The following is a 17426-nucleotide window of genomic DNA, read 5'->3' on the forward strand; positions in this document are numbered from 1 at the left end:
TGATGGGGGAGATTGGGGGATTTGGAGGTTGGCGAAATTGGGGGAAACCCGGGGTGGTGGTGGAGGTTGGTGATGGTGCGTTTGCAGCCGAGTAAGGTGGTGGGTAAGGGGAAACGGTTTTGGTGTGGGGGTTTTTGGAATTGGGGTTTTGTGGTTTTTGGAGGGGAATTGGAGTTGTAGGAGAAATGTGTGAGTTTGTGAGATTGTGAGATTATGGGTTGGTGTATTTTGGGATTACTTCTGTTGGTGAGGGCGTGGAGTCAGCAGAGAGAGTCAGTGGAAGTTTGGCGAGAAGCGGTGAATAACGTATTTTATGTGATACATGAACAATTCTTAAGCAATAACAATGGAAATCGAAGTTTTGTTGGATCCAGCTGAGTCAATTGGTTCTGTCTGTGTGCTTCTAGTTCTACTATGGCTGCGAAATGAGTGGTGATAATGAGTATTAGACCAATGAAGCATCGAAGTTTCTGTAAGCTCAATGCCTTTTTTTGAGTTTCCATTTCTGCCAAGGTAAGTCGAATCTCATAAAGCAAAAGCATTGAGTCCCTTTTGCTGGTCTGTCAACTGATCACCTTGATGTTACGCAATTATGGCTGCAAATTAGGAAGCTAGGGTCCCTCTCATTGGCCTGATGCAGCCAATCGACTTAGCTTTCGAAAAGTGTTTAGATTTCAATTCTTGACTAGGTAGTGAAAATCATTCGATAATTCAAGGCACAAAGGATGATAATTAATTTCTACTGTCCTGCTCCTTCTCCCCTCTTTCAAAATGGCTGCGAAATATAACTACAAGACCAGACCTCAAACCACCAACCCCAGAACCTCTAATTCCATTGCCGAGAGACTTTTAATTTATCTATAAAGCGATTATTGCATTATTTTAAAAATTGAGCCCTACCCAGTATCCCTCGGCTCCTCGGCTCCGCCTCCTCTCAATGATAGCCCCACCACGGCTAAACAAAACCACCCAAGTGCCCACAATATTCACCATTCAAAACAGAAGCATATAAATCTCCCCCTGACTGCCACAATGTGACTAGATTCCCCAAAACAGCCCCATTCCAGAGGAAATCCTACCCTCCACACGTGACCTATCAACCCCATGATACCGATGACAGGTGAATCCTCCTACTACCCCAGACTCCATTGAACGCTGGAAACACACCAAAACACCACTTTTCATGTCACAAAACACACAGGAGCCCGACTCCTCCCCCGACTTGGCAATTGTCGACCTCGTGACCAAATCCGTGCTTTCCAATTACACCATAGATGACGAGATCCTCAGAACATGGCTGACGGAGCTTGCAGATGTCGCTGGAGACAGTAAGCTTTTGGCGACTGCTATACAAAACAGCATCTTGGTGCTGTTGCCTTTGGAAAATGCGTTTTTCGACCACTCCCACGAATCTGCCTGGTCCAATTGCTTATCTATGTTGAATGACCTCGATAACGACGTGTACCTGGACTTCAAGCTGATTATCTACGAGCTTCTCCTCCAGGCTATACGCTCCAATACCGCTCGCTTGCAGATGCTAGAATTCGATTTCATAGATGTTTTTGCCGACGACTACCTCGCCAATCTAGAGGACCTCCATCTGCCTCAGAAAACGGCGCTTCTTTCGGCATTACTAGAGTTGAACTGCCCGGTGAAGACGCTAAAGAAGCTTCTAAGTCCGCTCCTCGAAGGATCTGCAAGAGTCTCTGCTTCGTCGAAACTCATCTTGCTTGAATATCTCACCTCGATAGTCAGAGAGTTTCCTTCCCATTTCACGGCACTCACACTCAACAACTTCCGCAACAAAAACTTGCCTCTTCCGCTCAGCAAAGAATTCAATTCCAAATGCTTTACCGTGCAAGCGTGGCTTAAGGTTGATGATCCAGTCGAAAACCTCGAGGAAGATGGTTTCAGCGTGATTCCTCTTTTTCTGCTTGCAGACGCTTCAAGCGGTGCCTCAACGTCAATACGAGTTCAGCTTTTGAACTACACCCAGTTCATGGTGGAGGTGGTGAACAAATCGACCGGCTCGAGAATGCAGTATTCCTTCAACCAGCACCTTGACCGTCTGAGCCCGACAAACCAGGGTTTCACGCTCTTCACATTGACATACGACTACTTGCGGAACATCAATCTTTTTATCAATGGCCAAAAAAGCGAGTCGATTCCATGTACTTCGATTGCAAAGGAGATTGGCTCCTGGAACAAACTCTACATCGGCAACCCAGAGTCCGAAGATTTCCTGAAAAGCAAAAGAGACGAGCTTCTTCTCAAAGACTTGATCATTCTAGATTCCGCCTTGAGCGAAGAGTGGATCCTCACCTCTTGTGCTTTGGGAGTCGGTTTCAATTGGGGCCTGAAAGACCTTACAGAGGAGACTATCCCCGACTTGTTCAACCACTTGAATCCTGTCGAGCTCACGGATTTGGGTGCACAATTCAGCACTTTGGGCTTGAGCAGTGATCCACGCAGACAACACTCAGGGAAATCAAAGTCGGATGATCAGATCGAGGTTCTCGAAAAGCCTGACATTGTTCATTGCCTCAACAAACTGAAATTTAGCAGGTCTAGCATTCTTTTTGACAGCAATGAGTCCGACTTTCTCGACCATGTTCGAAAAGCAAAGAGCAAAGAGTACATCGCTTTGGTTCCTGATTCGCTAAATGGCGGGTTGTATTGCCTTGGAGGAGCCAGTTTTCTTCTTACCTTGGTAGATACAATGTCTAACGATCCACAGCTTGAAAGGGCAGACAGAGGGCAGCTCACATTCAAGTCTCTTGAATTGCTACTAGAGTGCTTGAGAAACAGCTGGAGAATCTACAAGGAGTTCGAGAAAAATGACGGTTTTTGCATTTTGGTGCTCTTGCTCAAGCAATACAAGGAGCGCTACAATGGACGTCTTGAGTTTGATGGTAGTCTTCTTGAGCTTTTCCAGTCATTTGCAGGTTATGACGCAAATACTAAAAGAGGTTTTATCAAAAACGCTCTAGCCTTCAAGCTTCTTGTGCTAGATTTCCATCTTTATGACGGCACAGTCGACCAAGAGCTCCTCAAAACCTCCATCGTCGATATGGTGAGCTCTGTTGAGACCAGAGACCATAATCTTCGGATGCTTTCAAGGTTGAAGCTCCTCAAGCGTCTCGTTCACTTTATGGAGTTCAAGCTTCTTAGTAAAAAGGCGTCTGACAAGGAAATCGAAGAGTTCAGTGATGTTCTTGACTCAATTCTAAGGACCGATATATCACTCGACACAATCAGGTCCTTCTCTCACTTCATTATCTTTGCGATCTACAGAAGCGAAGAAAGTGGTTTGATTTCCCAAAAAATCGGCTATGCCGCATTGGACTCACTCACCAGTCAACTTTGTGATTCAACCGCTTCAGTAAGACAATTGAAGAAGTTTTCCCGTGCCCTCACCATCCATTGGCTTCTTTTATTGTTGAATTTTCGCTCTGGAGGAGACGACGTGGAGGCTAAGCAATTCGACAAAAAAATTGTATGTCGTGGACTTACCCTTCTTATTCGTCTTTTGAGGATTCTTGGTCCTCGTATCCTGAAGAAGTTCTTTCAGTTGAGCAGGGGCCTTGATGTCTTGACGCACTCTCTCAAGGTTTGGTGGAGTGATGACGAAATCATCAGCTTGCTCTTTCTTGCAGGTTTCGGGTTGGATACTCGTGTTGAGGAGCTTCCTATTTCGACTCTTCCCCAGATTCTCGAAGTCGATAAGGTTAAGAGCATCAAGACATTGGTGGCACCCGAATTCATTCTCTTGTTGAACAACATGGTACTCAGTTCCATGTACGATTTGAGTGTTCGTCATGGCAGGGTACTCAGTGTTCCCAACTCTCCTCAGAGATCTCAACACAAAAATCTGCAAGAGGAGGAGAATTTTGCTATCACATTCAATGCTATTCACCTCATCAACCAGTATATTGATACGATAAAGGCCGGGTTTAACGTATCACCTGCTTTAACCTCGTTTTTCACGAGCAGAGAATGGCTTGAAGGTATTTATGAATTACAGGGACATCTCAAGCTTTCCATCGATTGGTCTGAACCAACTTTCAAGAAGAGCTTCCGGAAGGCATCCGAGAAGCTCAGTGCTGCTTTGAGTGATATATTCATATCAAAGATGCATGACGTGAAGATGCTTTTCAGAATCTTGGAGCCTCTCAATGAAAGCACCTTAAAGATGATATTGGATTCAACGTTCCCAAGAATTTTCAGCCATGTGAACCATTTCTTCACTGATTCAAGCTCAATGGGAAACGAGGCTGATTTATTGGACGGAACATCGGATCTTCTCTTGTTTTACTTTGAGCATTTCATTGACGCAAACTACAACGTGAGCAATGAGGATATGGACACATTTGTCAATGCTGCATTAAATGTTCTTGAGGCCAACAACCAATCCAAGCGCCGTCAGCATGGCCAGCAGAAACTCAAATCAGTGACTGGCCGTGCTTTGGTCCTTAAATTGTCCAAATTCCCTTCAATCGGCACTGAGTCCGATAGCGAGACAGAAGGGGAGGAACCCCTTAAGCAACAGCTCGATGAGGTTGTGAAATTCTTGCTTTACAAGCAGATTGTTTTCCTCGACCCTGAGGTGTTGAACGAAACACTCTTAGCTCAGGTCTTTGAGGTTTTGATTGTTCAATTCTCGAAGCTCAAGATGGAGAAACAGTTTGAGATAGCAGAGCACTTTATTAACTTCTTGAGAGCAGCATACATGATGCGTGAAGGCACTTTCGACAGCGTTATCGAGCAGCTCACCAGCGCTTCAGACTACTCAAATTCAGACAACCTCATTCGAGACTTTCTCAACATTCTTGTCAGTCGCAATGATGAAGACATTATCAGGCACCTTCACAGATATCCAGCGATCAGGCACATCTTTTCCAAGAATCTCCACTTCAGGTTGAGCAAGTTGAAGGATGTTGGCAAGATCAATGTTCTCGAGATGACTCGAGTTATGCTCAATAATGGTGGTCGCCTTGGCTACATGGATACTATTTACATCAAAAGCTTTGAGAAGGATTGCGAGAAGCTCAGAGTGAAGATCATCAACGAGGAGCTTACCAATCATAATCGCGAGTTGCAAGATATTGACGACAACAACAACTTCTTCTCTACATCTTTTGCAAACCTCAAGTCTGAGATAACGAGATTGTTTTACCAACATGATCTTGCTCCACCTAGTTACATGTTGGACTACATTGAAGGAACAGACAGAATGAGAAAGCTCTTGGTCATTGAGGATCATTTGGCAGAGAGTGATAAGCTCACCTATTCTATTGACATTCCTGTCAAGAAGATCAAAGCGGTTGAGATGGACATGAGTGACTTCCAGAGCTATGAGTATGCGATTTCCCAGGCTAATGTGGGTGAGTTGTCTCTTGTGGATAATCCAGAGGATGAATTTGAAGAGATTGAGATTCCATCTGAAAGCGGCGGTTCCGAGGGAACTGACTTTGAAGACAAGAATCGTCGTGTTTTGAGAAGTCTTTACATGGGCGATCAAATTCAGCATGTCTGGAATATCTCTCGGATCAATGGACTTGAGATTGTGGAAAGCTTAATGATCTTGGGAGTGACGCATCTTTATCTTATTGAGAACTACTTCCACTGCTCCGATGGAAATGTCATTGACGCGTGTGATGCCCCTCTGGAGTTAAGGGATCCTTACCTTCACCTCATCAACAGCCAATCAAATGGTACTAGTGGTAACACGAAAACCCACAGAACTAAGAGCTGGTCACTTGAAAAGTTGAGCTCCATCACGAAGAGAAAGTTCTTGTTGAGAGACATTGCTCTCGAGATGTTCTTCAGTGATGGTGCCAGCATCTTGATAACTTGTCTTTCGAACAAGCAGAGGAATGTCGTGAACAACAAGCTTCTGCCGTACGCTTCTGGGAAAGGTTTGGATAAGGATTTGGCGATGACTCTTGAAAACTCATCCCAAATGTCTCACAGCAACTCTCAGTCCAATAACAGCTCTTTGACATCAAGGCTTACATCGGCTTTTACTAATAACTTCAATGCCAATTCTGGAATAGCCAGTGTTACAAAGAAATGGCAGCAAGGAGAAATGTCCAACTTTTACTACCTCATGTTGATCAATACCATGGCTGGTCGAACTTTCAATGATTTGACGCAGTATCCTGTCTTCCCATGGGTACTTGCGGACTATGAAAGCGAGGAGCTCGACTTATCAGATCCCAAGGTTTTCCGTGATCTTTCCAAACCTATGGGAGCCCAAAATGCTGCCAGAGCACTGCAATTTGCTGAAAGATACGAGGCATTGAGCACATTGGACGACTCCTCCTCACCTCCGTTCCATTATGGAACCCATTACTCATCAGCCATGATTGTTTCTTCCTACATGATACGCTTGAAGCCCTATGTCCAATCGTACCTCTTGCTTCAGGGGGCAAGTTTGACCATGCCGATCGTCTCTTCTATTCCATTGAGAAGGCCTGGTCGTCAGCTTCAAAAGACAACACCACAGATGTCAGAGAGCTCACTCCAGAGTTTTTCTACCTTCCTGAATTCTTGGAGAACCAGAACAATTTCGAGTTTGGAGCATTGCAGACGGGCAAGGTCATCCACGATGTAGAGCTTCCGAAGTGGAGTAAAGGAGATCCAAAAATCTTTGTTGCAAGAAACAGAGAAGCCTTGGAGAGTCCATACGTTTCAGCAAACCTTCACAAATGGATCGACTTGGTGTTCGGTTACAAACAGACGGGCGAAGAGGCAGTTAAAGCATTGAATGTGTTTCACCATCTGTCTTACGAGGGTGCAGTCAATTTGGATGATGTCGTTGATGATGTTGAGCGCCGAGCAGTTATCGGTATGATCAACAACTTTGGCCAAACTCCTATGCGCATATTCAACAAGCCTCATGCTGCAAGGGAGGTGTTGAACGGTCCAGATTTGTATCTTCAGATGCTTGATACGCAGAAACATCCTCCAGCGAGAACGTTCGAATCAAAGCTCAACATGCCTATTGAGAAATTGGAGGTCAGCGCTAAAACAAAGAAGTGGATTGGCAGGCCTTCGTGTGTTTCATCTGAAGATGATTTGTTGATTCGGAAGCCGCTGCTGCAAAGACTGTTGGTTGGGAGTGGCTCGCTTATCATCAATACCTCGTCGTTCATGAATCTACATCTGAGCAACATCACCGCAATTGTTCAACTTGGCGACAAAACCTTCGTGACGGGTGCCCTGGATGGTGTGATCCAGGTTTGGAAATACTTTGCCAAACCACATCCAACCGTCCGTTTCCAGCACATTCTCAGAGGCCATGAGAGCGAAATCAAGGCGCTCAAGTACAGCAAGACGTTCAAGATCGGAGTCAGTCTTGACAGCGACGAAAATGTCATTGTGTGGGATTTCTCCAGGTTCATGTTTGTGAGAAAACTCCGTGCTGGAAACTCAAAGAGAAGCATTGCACCGCTACATGTTTCCGTCTCCAACGACACAGGCAACATTACGATATTGAGCAGCACTCGATACGCCAACACAATCGAGGTTTTCACGATCAACGGACAAAAAATCATTGAGAAGCAGTTAGCGCCCGGCAGAGTGAGTGCTGTGAATTTTGCTGGACTCAATGGCACGTTGGTCGGTTCACCCAACGATATTCGCCATGTCTACTGGAACCACGAGATCGTGGCCGTTGCTTACGAGACCCCAAGAAAAGTTCTTCAGTTTTACGAGCTCGAATGCAGCAGCAAAGGATGGCAATTGCTGATGCTCCAGAGCGTGGCTTTGGACAATTATGTCGGAGGATGTGTCACATCCTTGGAGGTTTTCAAGCGTGCCGAAGCTGATAAGCAGGATAAGCTCTGCAGAGGTCTGCTTGCCGCTGTGCTTGGAGACTCTCAGGGAAAGGTTTACGTCATTGCGGAGAATTAAACGGAAAGTGTGATACGGCTTTTTTTTAGAGAGTTGGAGTTGAATACGGCCGTGTGTGGGGCCGGGGTCCGCGGGCAAGCTAACAATAGCCTGGTTGCTATACCACAGCAAATCTGCCAATGAAGCAGAACCATTGTCCCCTTTTTTTGGGATCAATGACGGTGGTACTGAAACAGGTACAGGGAAGAAGCACTGTGGCTTTGGGTTTATTTTTCTTCAGTGGGCATGTTTCCGAAGGACATGTTTCCGAAACACCCGCCGAGCCTGCAAAATCCACGATCTAACCGAAGCTAGACCAACTCGCCAAAAGCCAAAAACCCCTCAGAAGCTTAATTCTCAGGCTGTTGCTGGACCCTCGGACCCAATAAAGCCCCAGTGACCCAAAACATCATCAGGGTTACGGGGCGGCCCCCAAGCCACAAACAAAAATAACAAATAGCTAGGCAGTTTCAATTCCCGTGAATTGCCTTCTAAGCTCTTGGTCATCGGGGCGGCAGAGTTCATTATATGATCTACGGATCACTTTGAAGAAAAATAAAAAAAAAGTTGCTCCTTGCTGTCGGCTGCAAAATGGGCCTGCTTTCGGCCTAAAACGGCAACCCCCAGCGCGGTACAGTGTGGTGCCGATCTGCGCACCAGGATGGCGCAGTGTTGTTGCGCGGATTACCTGCAGGTCAATCTCTTCAATTCAGGTACCAGCCAATCCTTTACTCTAAGCCTCATCGGGGTAAGCCATCAAGAAAACAGTTCAAAAATATCTTGTGCAACAACCACTTGGTTTTTTTCCTAACATGATGGCCATTTCACACTGGCTTCCTCCCTTTTCCATGCAAACCTTGCTCATTTGCGTGCTTTGGTACCTGGTGCTGTCCTTCACTTCTCAGGTGACGAAGGTTATCATGGTGGAGTTGCCGTACCCACTATTCCTTTCACAGTTCCAGTTTTTCCTCGGGGCGCTTCTATCGATGCTGATGATCCAGATATCTCGAAAGTTCTCCCGTTTCCACCTCATCTTCCCCACAGGCACGGTGCCCCTGGACGGATCTAGTGCCGTGTTTGACAAACGCATATTCATCAAGGTGCTCCCATTGGGCGTGTTCCAGTTCACGGCAAAGTACTTTTCGCTTTGTGCCACGCTGTTGATCCCCGTGGCCACCGTGGCCAGCGTCAAGGCGCTCTCACCTTTGCTCATTGTTGTTGGCTACCGCTGTTTCTACAAGGTCCACTTCCCCGTTCTCACATACTTCCTGTTGGTGCCGCTTCTTATCGGCGTCATCATGATTATCATGGCAGATGCTGGCTTCTCTGCCCTGGCGTCGTTTGGACCTGTTTTGAACGAGGCTCACGTCAAAGGATTGCTCTTTTGCGTCTTTAGCACCGTGATCATGGCTACACAGCAAATCTACGGCAAAGAACTCATCACCTGGGATACCGGCGTAATCGCCAATCCCGCTTCCTTGGTCTTGAACACCGACAGATCCCGTGCAGTGACGCCGGAATTCGGCCCATACCCTTTACCAAAGCACGAAAGCACCTCCAACGACTTCCTTCTGCCCCTGTCCATCTTCAACAAAAGAAAAGATACCCTCAGACTCCCATACTCTGTGTCAGACTTGTCGCTCGACGAGAAAAACGAGTGTCTCCAGAACAGAGCCCAGCATTACGACATGGAGGTTCAGGAGGGAAACAGCGCTACTAATCCATTTTCAGCGCTTGCATCTGCTGTCAAGGGTGTCGGCAAGCCCGACAAGTTCACAGTCATCTTTTACATCTCCCTCATCGGCTTTTCCTTCTCCTTCAGCGGCTTCTGTGCCCGGGAGGCCGTCAGCTTATACAAGGACTTGTCGGAACCCATGCATTTCGAAGGAGCGCCCGATGAACACCACGACTTGGGCCGCATGCTCGTGTTGGTATTCATGAGCAGCTTGTCGCATTTCTGCCAAACGGTATTGGCATTTGTATTACTAGGATCGGTGCCGGCATTATCCTACTCCATTGCATCGATGATGAAGCGTATTGTGATCATTGTTGTCAGTATAATCTTTGCCTCGAGGCTCCTGGCGGGCACGGAGAATCTCTGGTTTGGTGCCTTGACGGGCATTCAAATCCAAGGTCTTTTGCTAATTGGACTTGGGCTCTACTTCTACGACCGCTGGGGCTCTCGAAGCCTCAAAGAAAACCGGGTCTAACCACGACCATAGCATAATAAAGATACCCATATTTTCCTACGAGGGCGAAAAAATGTTTGGAAAGGCTAGAATGTTCAGCTGAAATGAGACAGAGCCACCTCCCCAGACACGAAGCCTGCTTCAGTAGCTCCTCTTAGCCTGCTAAACCCGCAAATCCCGTGACTACCCCCGGCATTGCTGCCGTGACTAGTATACTCTGGTATGTGTTGTAGAGAGTCACAATTCTGGGATTCGAAATTGCTTTCGGAACTGTAGCTCTACAATAATACACATACGTGGTACAATAGAGAAGAAAAAAAAAATCGGGTATCACTGCATCTCTATATATACTGACAGTCGCGCGCGCCGGGTAACCCTTAAATATAATCTGTAGATATCAGATCCAGTTTAGATATACCAATCGGATGAAACTTTCTAGCATTTTCGGCGCTGCTTGTGTCGTTCAGGGTATAGTTGGGCTCGGGTTTAAAGCCCAATTTGTCAATGTCCCGGAAGAAAAGCTCGAATTGGAAAACAGAAGAGTAGGCAAGACCTTGCCCATTCACAGAAACTACCCATCAAGAATCGACGCTCAGATTGTCGGATTGGGATCCAAATACGGCGAATCTCACAAGTATCTCGTGAAAAAACTGTACGAATTTGACGTTGAAGATTTGGCCGTTGGAGAGTACGAGTTATTGGTGCATTCTCATGACTTCCATATTCGTAAGAACAGATACCGTGTTTCTGTTGGAGACAACGAGATTTCTGTTCTAGACGATTTCTACGGAATTGAGGAGGTCAATGCTACATCTGCACGTGTTGTGAGTGCCGAAAGCCCGCTTCAAATTGAAGCTAGTAAAATCAAGGTGTACGATGAATCGCCGCAAAACAAGCTTGTGGAGATGTTGATGCAAAGTCCGTTTGGCTTCATCTTCAGAAACAGATTGTACACGATTTTATTTGTGGTTTGCATGGGTCTTATGATTCTCCCTACGGCTATACTGTGGTTCTTCCCTGACTTGGCGGACCAGTTTGCTGAAATGCAGAAGGAAGCGTACGAGAAGCGGGCCGAAAGGGCAGAGGCCGAGAAGCGGGCCGAAAGGACAGAGGCCGAGAAGCAGCAGGCTGCGCCGCCCGTGAAGCCCTCCAAGTCGAAAAGGAGGGCATAGATTGGGGATTCTGAAAATTGCAAGTTGTCCATGGTTTGCATCCAGGCTCAGGCAGCTCCAATGGCATTGTGGGCCAAAAAAAAAAAAAATAGAGGATTGCTTCGGGAGAGCATAAATTTAAGATTTAACTTCATGGCACATTCTGAGACTAAGGACCGCTATAGTCAGATCTTACAATGCAGCATAAGTACTACCCCACTGCCTATGCTGCTCACTGCCTACGCTGCTCTGGGTCGTAATTCATAAATATATACGTTTATAAGCCAAACTCTATACCTTAACATTAATCTTAAAGCCGACAATGTACCAGCGGCTAACAATCCACAGAAGCGTACCCACAACGGAAAACACACCACAGAAAATAATGAAATTACGGTACTCTGTATCTGTACCATCACCAATAAGGGCTGCACCCACAGGAACACCAAACAAAATGCCAGTACTAGAAAAAGTATACATGAGTCCATATCGCTGACCGAATTTGTCAACCTGAGAAATGGAGCCCAAGCAGAGTGGCGTCAAGCCCAAAATCGAGGAACTGAAGAAACCACAGAAAACGGTAAAAGTGTAAAGGCCGGCCTTAGTGTGGCCCGCAGGAAGCCAGATGCAAAGAATCGAAATGACAAAGCCAAGAAGCATGAGGATCATCACATTGAAGGTTCCCACCTTGTCGGCAAGATGATTTGGGATATAACGGCCAAAAGCACCTGCAAGGTTGAAAAACGTCAAAAGGTACAAGGAGGCTGCCTCGGAAAGACCGTACGAAATAGCGTATGTGGCCAAGTAGGTGAGAATAGACATCAAGGCGATTTCTGTGCTGAAAACGCCAAACACGAGGTAGGAGAATTGCAAGTCCTTGAAGGCGGAAAGGTCAAAAAATGATTTGGTAGTTGTTAAAAACTTCTTGTGTCTGCCTCTGCCTAAATGGTCCAGGTCGGCTTCAGAAAGAACTCTTCTGAAACGAGACTTGACCAAAACCACCGCGGTTATGGAACCAGCAAGGCAAATAAATCCACAAATACGGATACCCCAGCCGAACCCCACGGCTGTGTACAAGCTGTTGAGAATAATAGGCCAGATAATGCCGCCAATGGAGCCTCCCAAAGTAGCCATCCCCATGGCCTTTCCTCTGTTGAGCATGAACCAATGGGAAATGGAGGATACCAACGGAGTGATTGCAAGCGCCTGAGCCGTACCCATGCAAATGGCAAGCGAGAAGATGAAAGCGACAATCAGCTTTGAAAAACTGACCGCTATGAAACCGACAAAAAGCAAAACTGTGGCAGCAATAAGAAGCGGCGTGGCTCCTCGAGAATCGAACACGGGCCCGACAAAAGCACCCAAGAAGAAAGGCAAGCACATGTAGATGGAGAAAACCCACGACACAGAACTGACTTTTTCACCTGCCAACTGATGGTTCAGCACGTAGGCCTGAATGGCGCCCACAGCGTTTAAAAAACCGAAATTGATCACCAACCCGATGAAGCTGCCCAAAACGACAAGCCATGCTTTCAAACCGCCATCGGGGAAATGGTCGTTGGGTTGTGGCTTCAAGTTGGCAAACACATTTTCCTGCTCATCGATCTGGAGTGGAGTATCTGTAGGAGAAAACGAAGTAACCGGTTCGATCGTTTCTTCTCTGGCCTGCAGGGTCTGACCCAGCGCCTGGGCTTGCGTTCTGTCGACCGTGACAACGTTAACTGGAGCCTCTGGTTTAGAGAGGATTTGGAGTTCAGTAGACATTGGTGAGGGATAGATGCGGCTTTCAGGGTTATATATGGTGGTACTGCGCAAATCGGCAAAACCGGCCGCGAGAGATTCCGTTGGATTCGGCGAATAGTGAAGGAGAGGTGGGTGGTTGTGTGTTTTAGAGAATTCGATGTTTATGGACGGATGGGATATGCATGGTCTAAACGGTGCCGTTGGTTTGACAGCCTGGGGTTTGCAGCCGTGCAGGGCGTTGTCTTAAGGCCGGGGTGCCGTTTGAAAAATGGGTATTTTGAGGGACAAAAAACGATTTCTGGGATTATGTTTCCACTATTTTGAACATAGGTTATGTCTTGTTGGGGCGCTTTCAGATCACCTGTCATCGACGTTGTTAAGGTAGGCCAAGCATCGGACATGCCGTACAATGGGCGCCAGAATATGACAGCGTTTGTCCGGGAAGGAGGCTGCCGACGGCCCGAGGAGGGTGTAATATGGCAGGAGGTTTGAAGTTTGGAAAATTTGAGTTTTGTTTTCTCGGAAGTGGGTGGAGGAGAAGTCGGCTTTTGAATGATGGAAAGTGAAATTTCTGCCAGACATCGAAACCACGATTTTCGAAATCAACAAATATGTCCCCCGCCATGTGAATGAAACTTCTTCCGAAACATTTTCCGAAAATCAGAAACGCCCTTGCCAATCCAAAAGGCGTTCTGCTTTTGCAGCCACCGTTTAGGCAATTCCGTCCGTGCAGTCTTTCCGTTGTACTACGCCTCGACATGCCTTATCGATATGTAAGGCTGACAGTTGCTGATACACAAGGGGTCCTCAGTGATTTGATAAAATCGTACTATTAATTCACGCAACGTCGCAATTGAAGCTATCTTCAGAAACTTTCAAAAAAAGTATGAAAACCAAATTCTCAACAACTCCTACAATGGATTAGCCGGACCCTTCGATGCACATCCTCCGGGTCTATTGCTCTACACCATGTGATCTGAAAAAGCATTCTTTAAACCCCCGGGCACTGTCTAGTCGTTGTTATACACAATCTCCTTTTTCGCCTCGGCACTGTAGTTTGGTTTTTGTCCGTCAAACTTGGGATTGTTCCAGCCGTTAACATGGTCAAAATCGGTTTTCGCCCATGCTGCAAAAGGATAAGTTGGAAGCGTTTTCACGGGCTGATCGGCAGCGATTAGACCCTTTTCAATTTGCCTCTCAATGAGTTCATCCAAATACGGCGAAATGTGGTCTCTGAAAAGCTCAAAGTTCTTGTACTTGACAATGTCACCAGGACCCTCATACAAAATCTTCCGGATAAGAGAAGGCACCATGGGCTCGTCCTTCATCTCGTCAAGCGAGTAGTAGACAGGGTGATTGGTGAAGATGATCGCCTGCGATTTTGGTAATCTTCTTAAAGTCTGTCTTTCCACCCTGACATTGAAAGAGCCTGGTTCGGTCAGTTTCATGCTTTCTTCCAAATCAGGCGCAAACTCAGGAAGCTGGTACACATTGCTCATTTTAAGCTTGTGGTCCCAGCTCATGTACCAGGATGCTCTTTCCACGGGGTCGTTTGGCGAAAGACGCTTGAACCATTTTTCCATAGAGTTCTTAAGCTTTTCCTTGTAGTAAGGCACATCCTCGTGAATGGCGTCAAGATGCTTGCCGATTTTCGTTGAAATGTCAAAAGAGCCGCCTGGGAATGGCACGGCAGCAGCCACAAGACGGTGCTGGTCTTCTTCTGGATAGTACTTCACAACGTAGAAATCCTCTTTTGCCATTTTCAGAACATACACCAACGGGTGGTCTTTCAAAGGAAGCGTCATGTCCAAAATCTCGTGAGTGAGTTGGTTTTTGACCACACGGCCTTTGCTTTTCTTATCTATCAACACGGTGAAAAGCAATGGGTATCTTTCTAGCATATGCTGAGTTACAGTCTCCATAAGCTCAATGCAAGCGTCCTCCGATTCGGGCAACCAGTCAATATTTTGCTTTCCATACTTCATAAAAACCCGCTTTTTCTCCTCATTGTAGTGCCAGTAGTACTTGTCCATATCCAACCAGTGGTTGATGTCTAGCTTGAAAATCGACATGGTCTGGTGATAAGGCCATCTGAACGGTCTCCAGGGTCTGTCGTCATAATTTTCAACCTGCTCCGGAGTTATCATCAAAGGAGTTGGTTTGGGAAGCTCCTTCTCCGAAGCATAGGAGCCCTTTCTGCTCAGAGCTGGTGTTCCTGGGTTCGAAACACTGATGTATTTGCGGTAGTACTTTGTTGAATAGAAAGCCAACTTGGTGCGGACTTCCTTGGAAGCCAAAAGCACCACCAAGGCCAAAAGAATAAATTGCCACATGCTGCTGGCCTGCCAGAGCCTAGGTGTGTGTGTTTCTTATAAACCGTTGCTGCTGATAATGGCTGCGAAAACCCTTATCTATAGTGAGCGGATGAAGGAAACTTTTACCCAAAAGGGCATATGGAGACCCAGCTGCGAGGGAAGCTTTAGAAAATGGAGAAATCGGTTCCGGTGGTGCCATGTCTGAAATATATTTTGTGTTAGATGCACTGGCACTTTTGACTAGCGGGTTTCTTCGCTGAATGGGGAAATGATATGAGAGTGAGATGGGATAGATAATACCGATGGGGATGGTAGAATCAGGAGATCTGGTGTGCATTTGTTTATGGCTTGATTTGGCTTTTTCTAGAAGCTGTGGGTTTGATCCACTGCAGAATGGCGATCTGGTGCCTGATCACGCATATCAATGACAGATAGAATCTCCACGTTAGCAGATGGTATCATCTAGTTTGGCAGCCAATTAAACATTCTAATTAGACGGAAAAGGGGCACTTGTGGGGCACTTTGATGTTGCCGTTGCATCTCCATTGTCCTGGACTGACACATATGTGGGGTCAGGAGTCCAGATTCCAGAAGAAGGCAGCAACGAAGGGATAGAAGGGACTTGTATTTGGGTGATTTTTACTTCTGAGATTTGTATTTAGTTAACCCTTTGTTTGGATAATGCTAACAGATAACAAGGGTTGAAGTTTGGGAAATTCCGGAGGGGAAGTGTCAGGGTGTATTCAGATCGAGCAGTACTTGATATTTGGGATTTGGATACGATCGAAGGACGTCGATTTAACTTCACTGGCATTAAGTTGGTTAAAGCAAATTTTCGTTCTCTGCTTGAGAGTATCAATCACTTAGTGCTCAGACTATGCAACAAGGTGCTTAGTTCGACCACATAAGTAAACTCTCCATTAATTTGATATTCCTACTTCTTCTCAATTTACTTTTCTTTCTCAAACTCTTTGATAACTTCCCGATTGATCTTCCTTAACAGCCTCAACAGGCAGTATGGTGCTCCAATGGCCTGTCCTAGGTAATGCATGCCTACCGGTCATGGTGAGGTCATAGAAACCACACAACCGATAAACCTACGTATATTAAGGGTGGGATCGATCAAAGCTCGTTTCTCCAATTGCATTCACTTTTTCATACCTGACTGAGTTTCAAAAGGTTGGATCTCCTGGGTACCGGTCTCTACGACATATATCAAAAGGTACCACAATTCTGAATCTCTAGTGATCGATTCTGACCATAAGCAGTATTATCCTAGCATTATGTCGTCCTTTGATTCCCTATTCCCTTTCTTTCGATTTCGCTTATACTGTATCTGAAAATTTCAGAATCCCCGAAGTACTGCTAACTCAATAATCAGATAGGCCATCCAGTAACCCACAACACCAGAATGCAATTACCATTGAACCACTAGCGTAGTAGAAAAGTGAAACAAGTACGAACCATCTCCTTTCGATTTTTCATCCGTCACAGCCAATTGACCATCTATAGACTCAAACCGACCCTCATCTGAACTACCTCCATCCCTACATTCCACTCTCCCCATCCTCTATCTCCCTCTACAGCATTCTCTCTTTAAATGTACATTTATGACGAATAGGCTCGCCCCGCGGGACAGGCACTATCTACATTAACCTCCACAGAGCACCCGTAGCAAACAGCAGCAGCAGCACTCTTACAATCTTCTACCTCTTCTACCACCCTTTCTTCTGGTGGAGTCGGAAGGCACTGGAGTGACGTCCTCGATTCTGCCAATTCTCAAACCAGATCTGGCAAGAGCTCTCAAGGCAGACTGACCACCAGGACCTGGGGTCTTGGTCTTGGTACCACCGGTGGCTCTGATCTTCACGTGGACAGCGGTGATGCCAACCTCCTTACACTTGGCGGCGACGTCCTGGGCAGCCAACATGGCGGCGTATGGAGAGGACTCGTCTCTGTCGGCCTTGACCTTCATACCACCAGTGACTCTGGAGATGGTCTCCTTACCGGAGAGATCGGTGACGTGAACAAAGGTATCGTTGAACGAAGCGTAGATACGGGCAACACCGAAAACTTGGGAACGGTCGGCAGACATGTTGATGTTTCTGGTTAGTTGGAATTGAGATTTTTGG

The 17426-nt window shown here is 46.3% G+C and overlaps 6 protein-coding genes across 6 annotated transcripts; 3 read left to right on the forward strand and 3 right to left on the reverse strand. All coding sequences in view use genetic code 12, as the record gives it.

Moving 5' to 3' along the window:
• Window positions 1–1183: 1183 nt before the first annotated feature.
• Window positions 1184–7917, forward strand: BPH1 (Bph1p; the record flags this gene model as incomplete). The annotated part of the gene is made up of 2 exons (XM_025480862.1): window positions 1184–6403; window positions 6436–7917. The coding sequence occupies 2 exons, from the start codon at window positions 1184–1186 to the stop codon at window positions 7915–7917; spliced, it is 6702 nt and encodes a 2233-aa protein (XP_025335162.1).
• Window positions 7918–8708: 791 nt separating this feature from the next.
• Window positions 8709–10106, forward strand: CXQ87_002350 (uncharacterized protein; the record flags this gene model as incomplete). The annotated part of the gene is made up of 1 exon (XM_025480863.1): window positions 8709–10106. The coding sequence occupies one exon, from the start codon at window positions 8709–8711 to the stop codon at window positions 10104–10106; it is 1398 nt and encodes a 465-aa protein (XP_025335163.1).
• A 404-nt stretch (window positions 10107–10510) lies between these two features.
• CXQ87_002351 (uncharacterized protein) lies at window positions 10511–11257 on the forward strand (the record flags this gene model as incomplete). Its single annotated transcript, XM_025480864.1, has 1 exon — window positions 10511–11257. The coding sequence occupies one exon, from the start codon at window positions 10511–10513 to the stop codon at window positions 11255–11257; it is 747 nt and encodes a 248-aa protein (XP_025335164.1).
• A 270-nt stretch (window positions 11258–11527) lies between these two features.
• Window positions 11528–13000, reverse strand: CXQ87_002352 (uncharacterized protein; the record flags this gene model as incomplete). Its single annotated transcript, XM_025480865.1, has 1 exon — window positions 11528–13000. The coding sequence occupies one exon, from the start codon at window positions 12998–13000 to the stop codon at window positions 11528–11530; it is 1473 nt and encodes a 490-aa protein (XP_025335165.1).
• A 989-nt stretch (window positions 13001–13989) lies between these two features.
• On the reverse strand, window positions 13990–15312 carry CXQ87_002353 (uncharacterized protein; the record flags this gene model as incomplete). The annotated part of the gene is made up of 1 exon (XM_025480866.1): window positions 13990–15312. The coding sequence occupies one exon, from the start codon at window positions 15310–15312 to the stop codon at window positions 13990–13992; it is 1323 nt and encodes a 440-aa protein (XP_025335166.1).
• A 1678-nt stretch (window positions 15313–16990) lies between these two features.
• Window positions 16991–17389, reverse strand: RPS14B (40S ribosomal protein uS11; the record flags this gene model as incomplete). Its single annotated transcript, XM_025480867.1, has 1 exon — window positions 16991–17389. The coding sequence occupies one exon, from the start codon at window positions 17387–17389 to the stop codon at window positions 16991–16993; it is 399 nt and encodes a 132-aa protein (XP_025335167.1).
• Window positions 17390–17426: the final 37 nt, after the last annotated feature.

Source organism: Candidozyma duobushaemuli (assembly GCF_002926085.2).
Source record: "Candidozyma duobushaemuli strain B09383 chromosome Unknown B_B09383, whole genome shotgun sequence".
NCBI lineage: Eukaryota > Fungi > Ascomycota > Pichiomycetes > Serinales > Metschnikowiaceae > Candidozyma > Candidozyma duobushaemuli.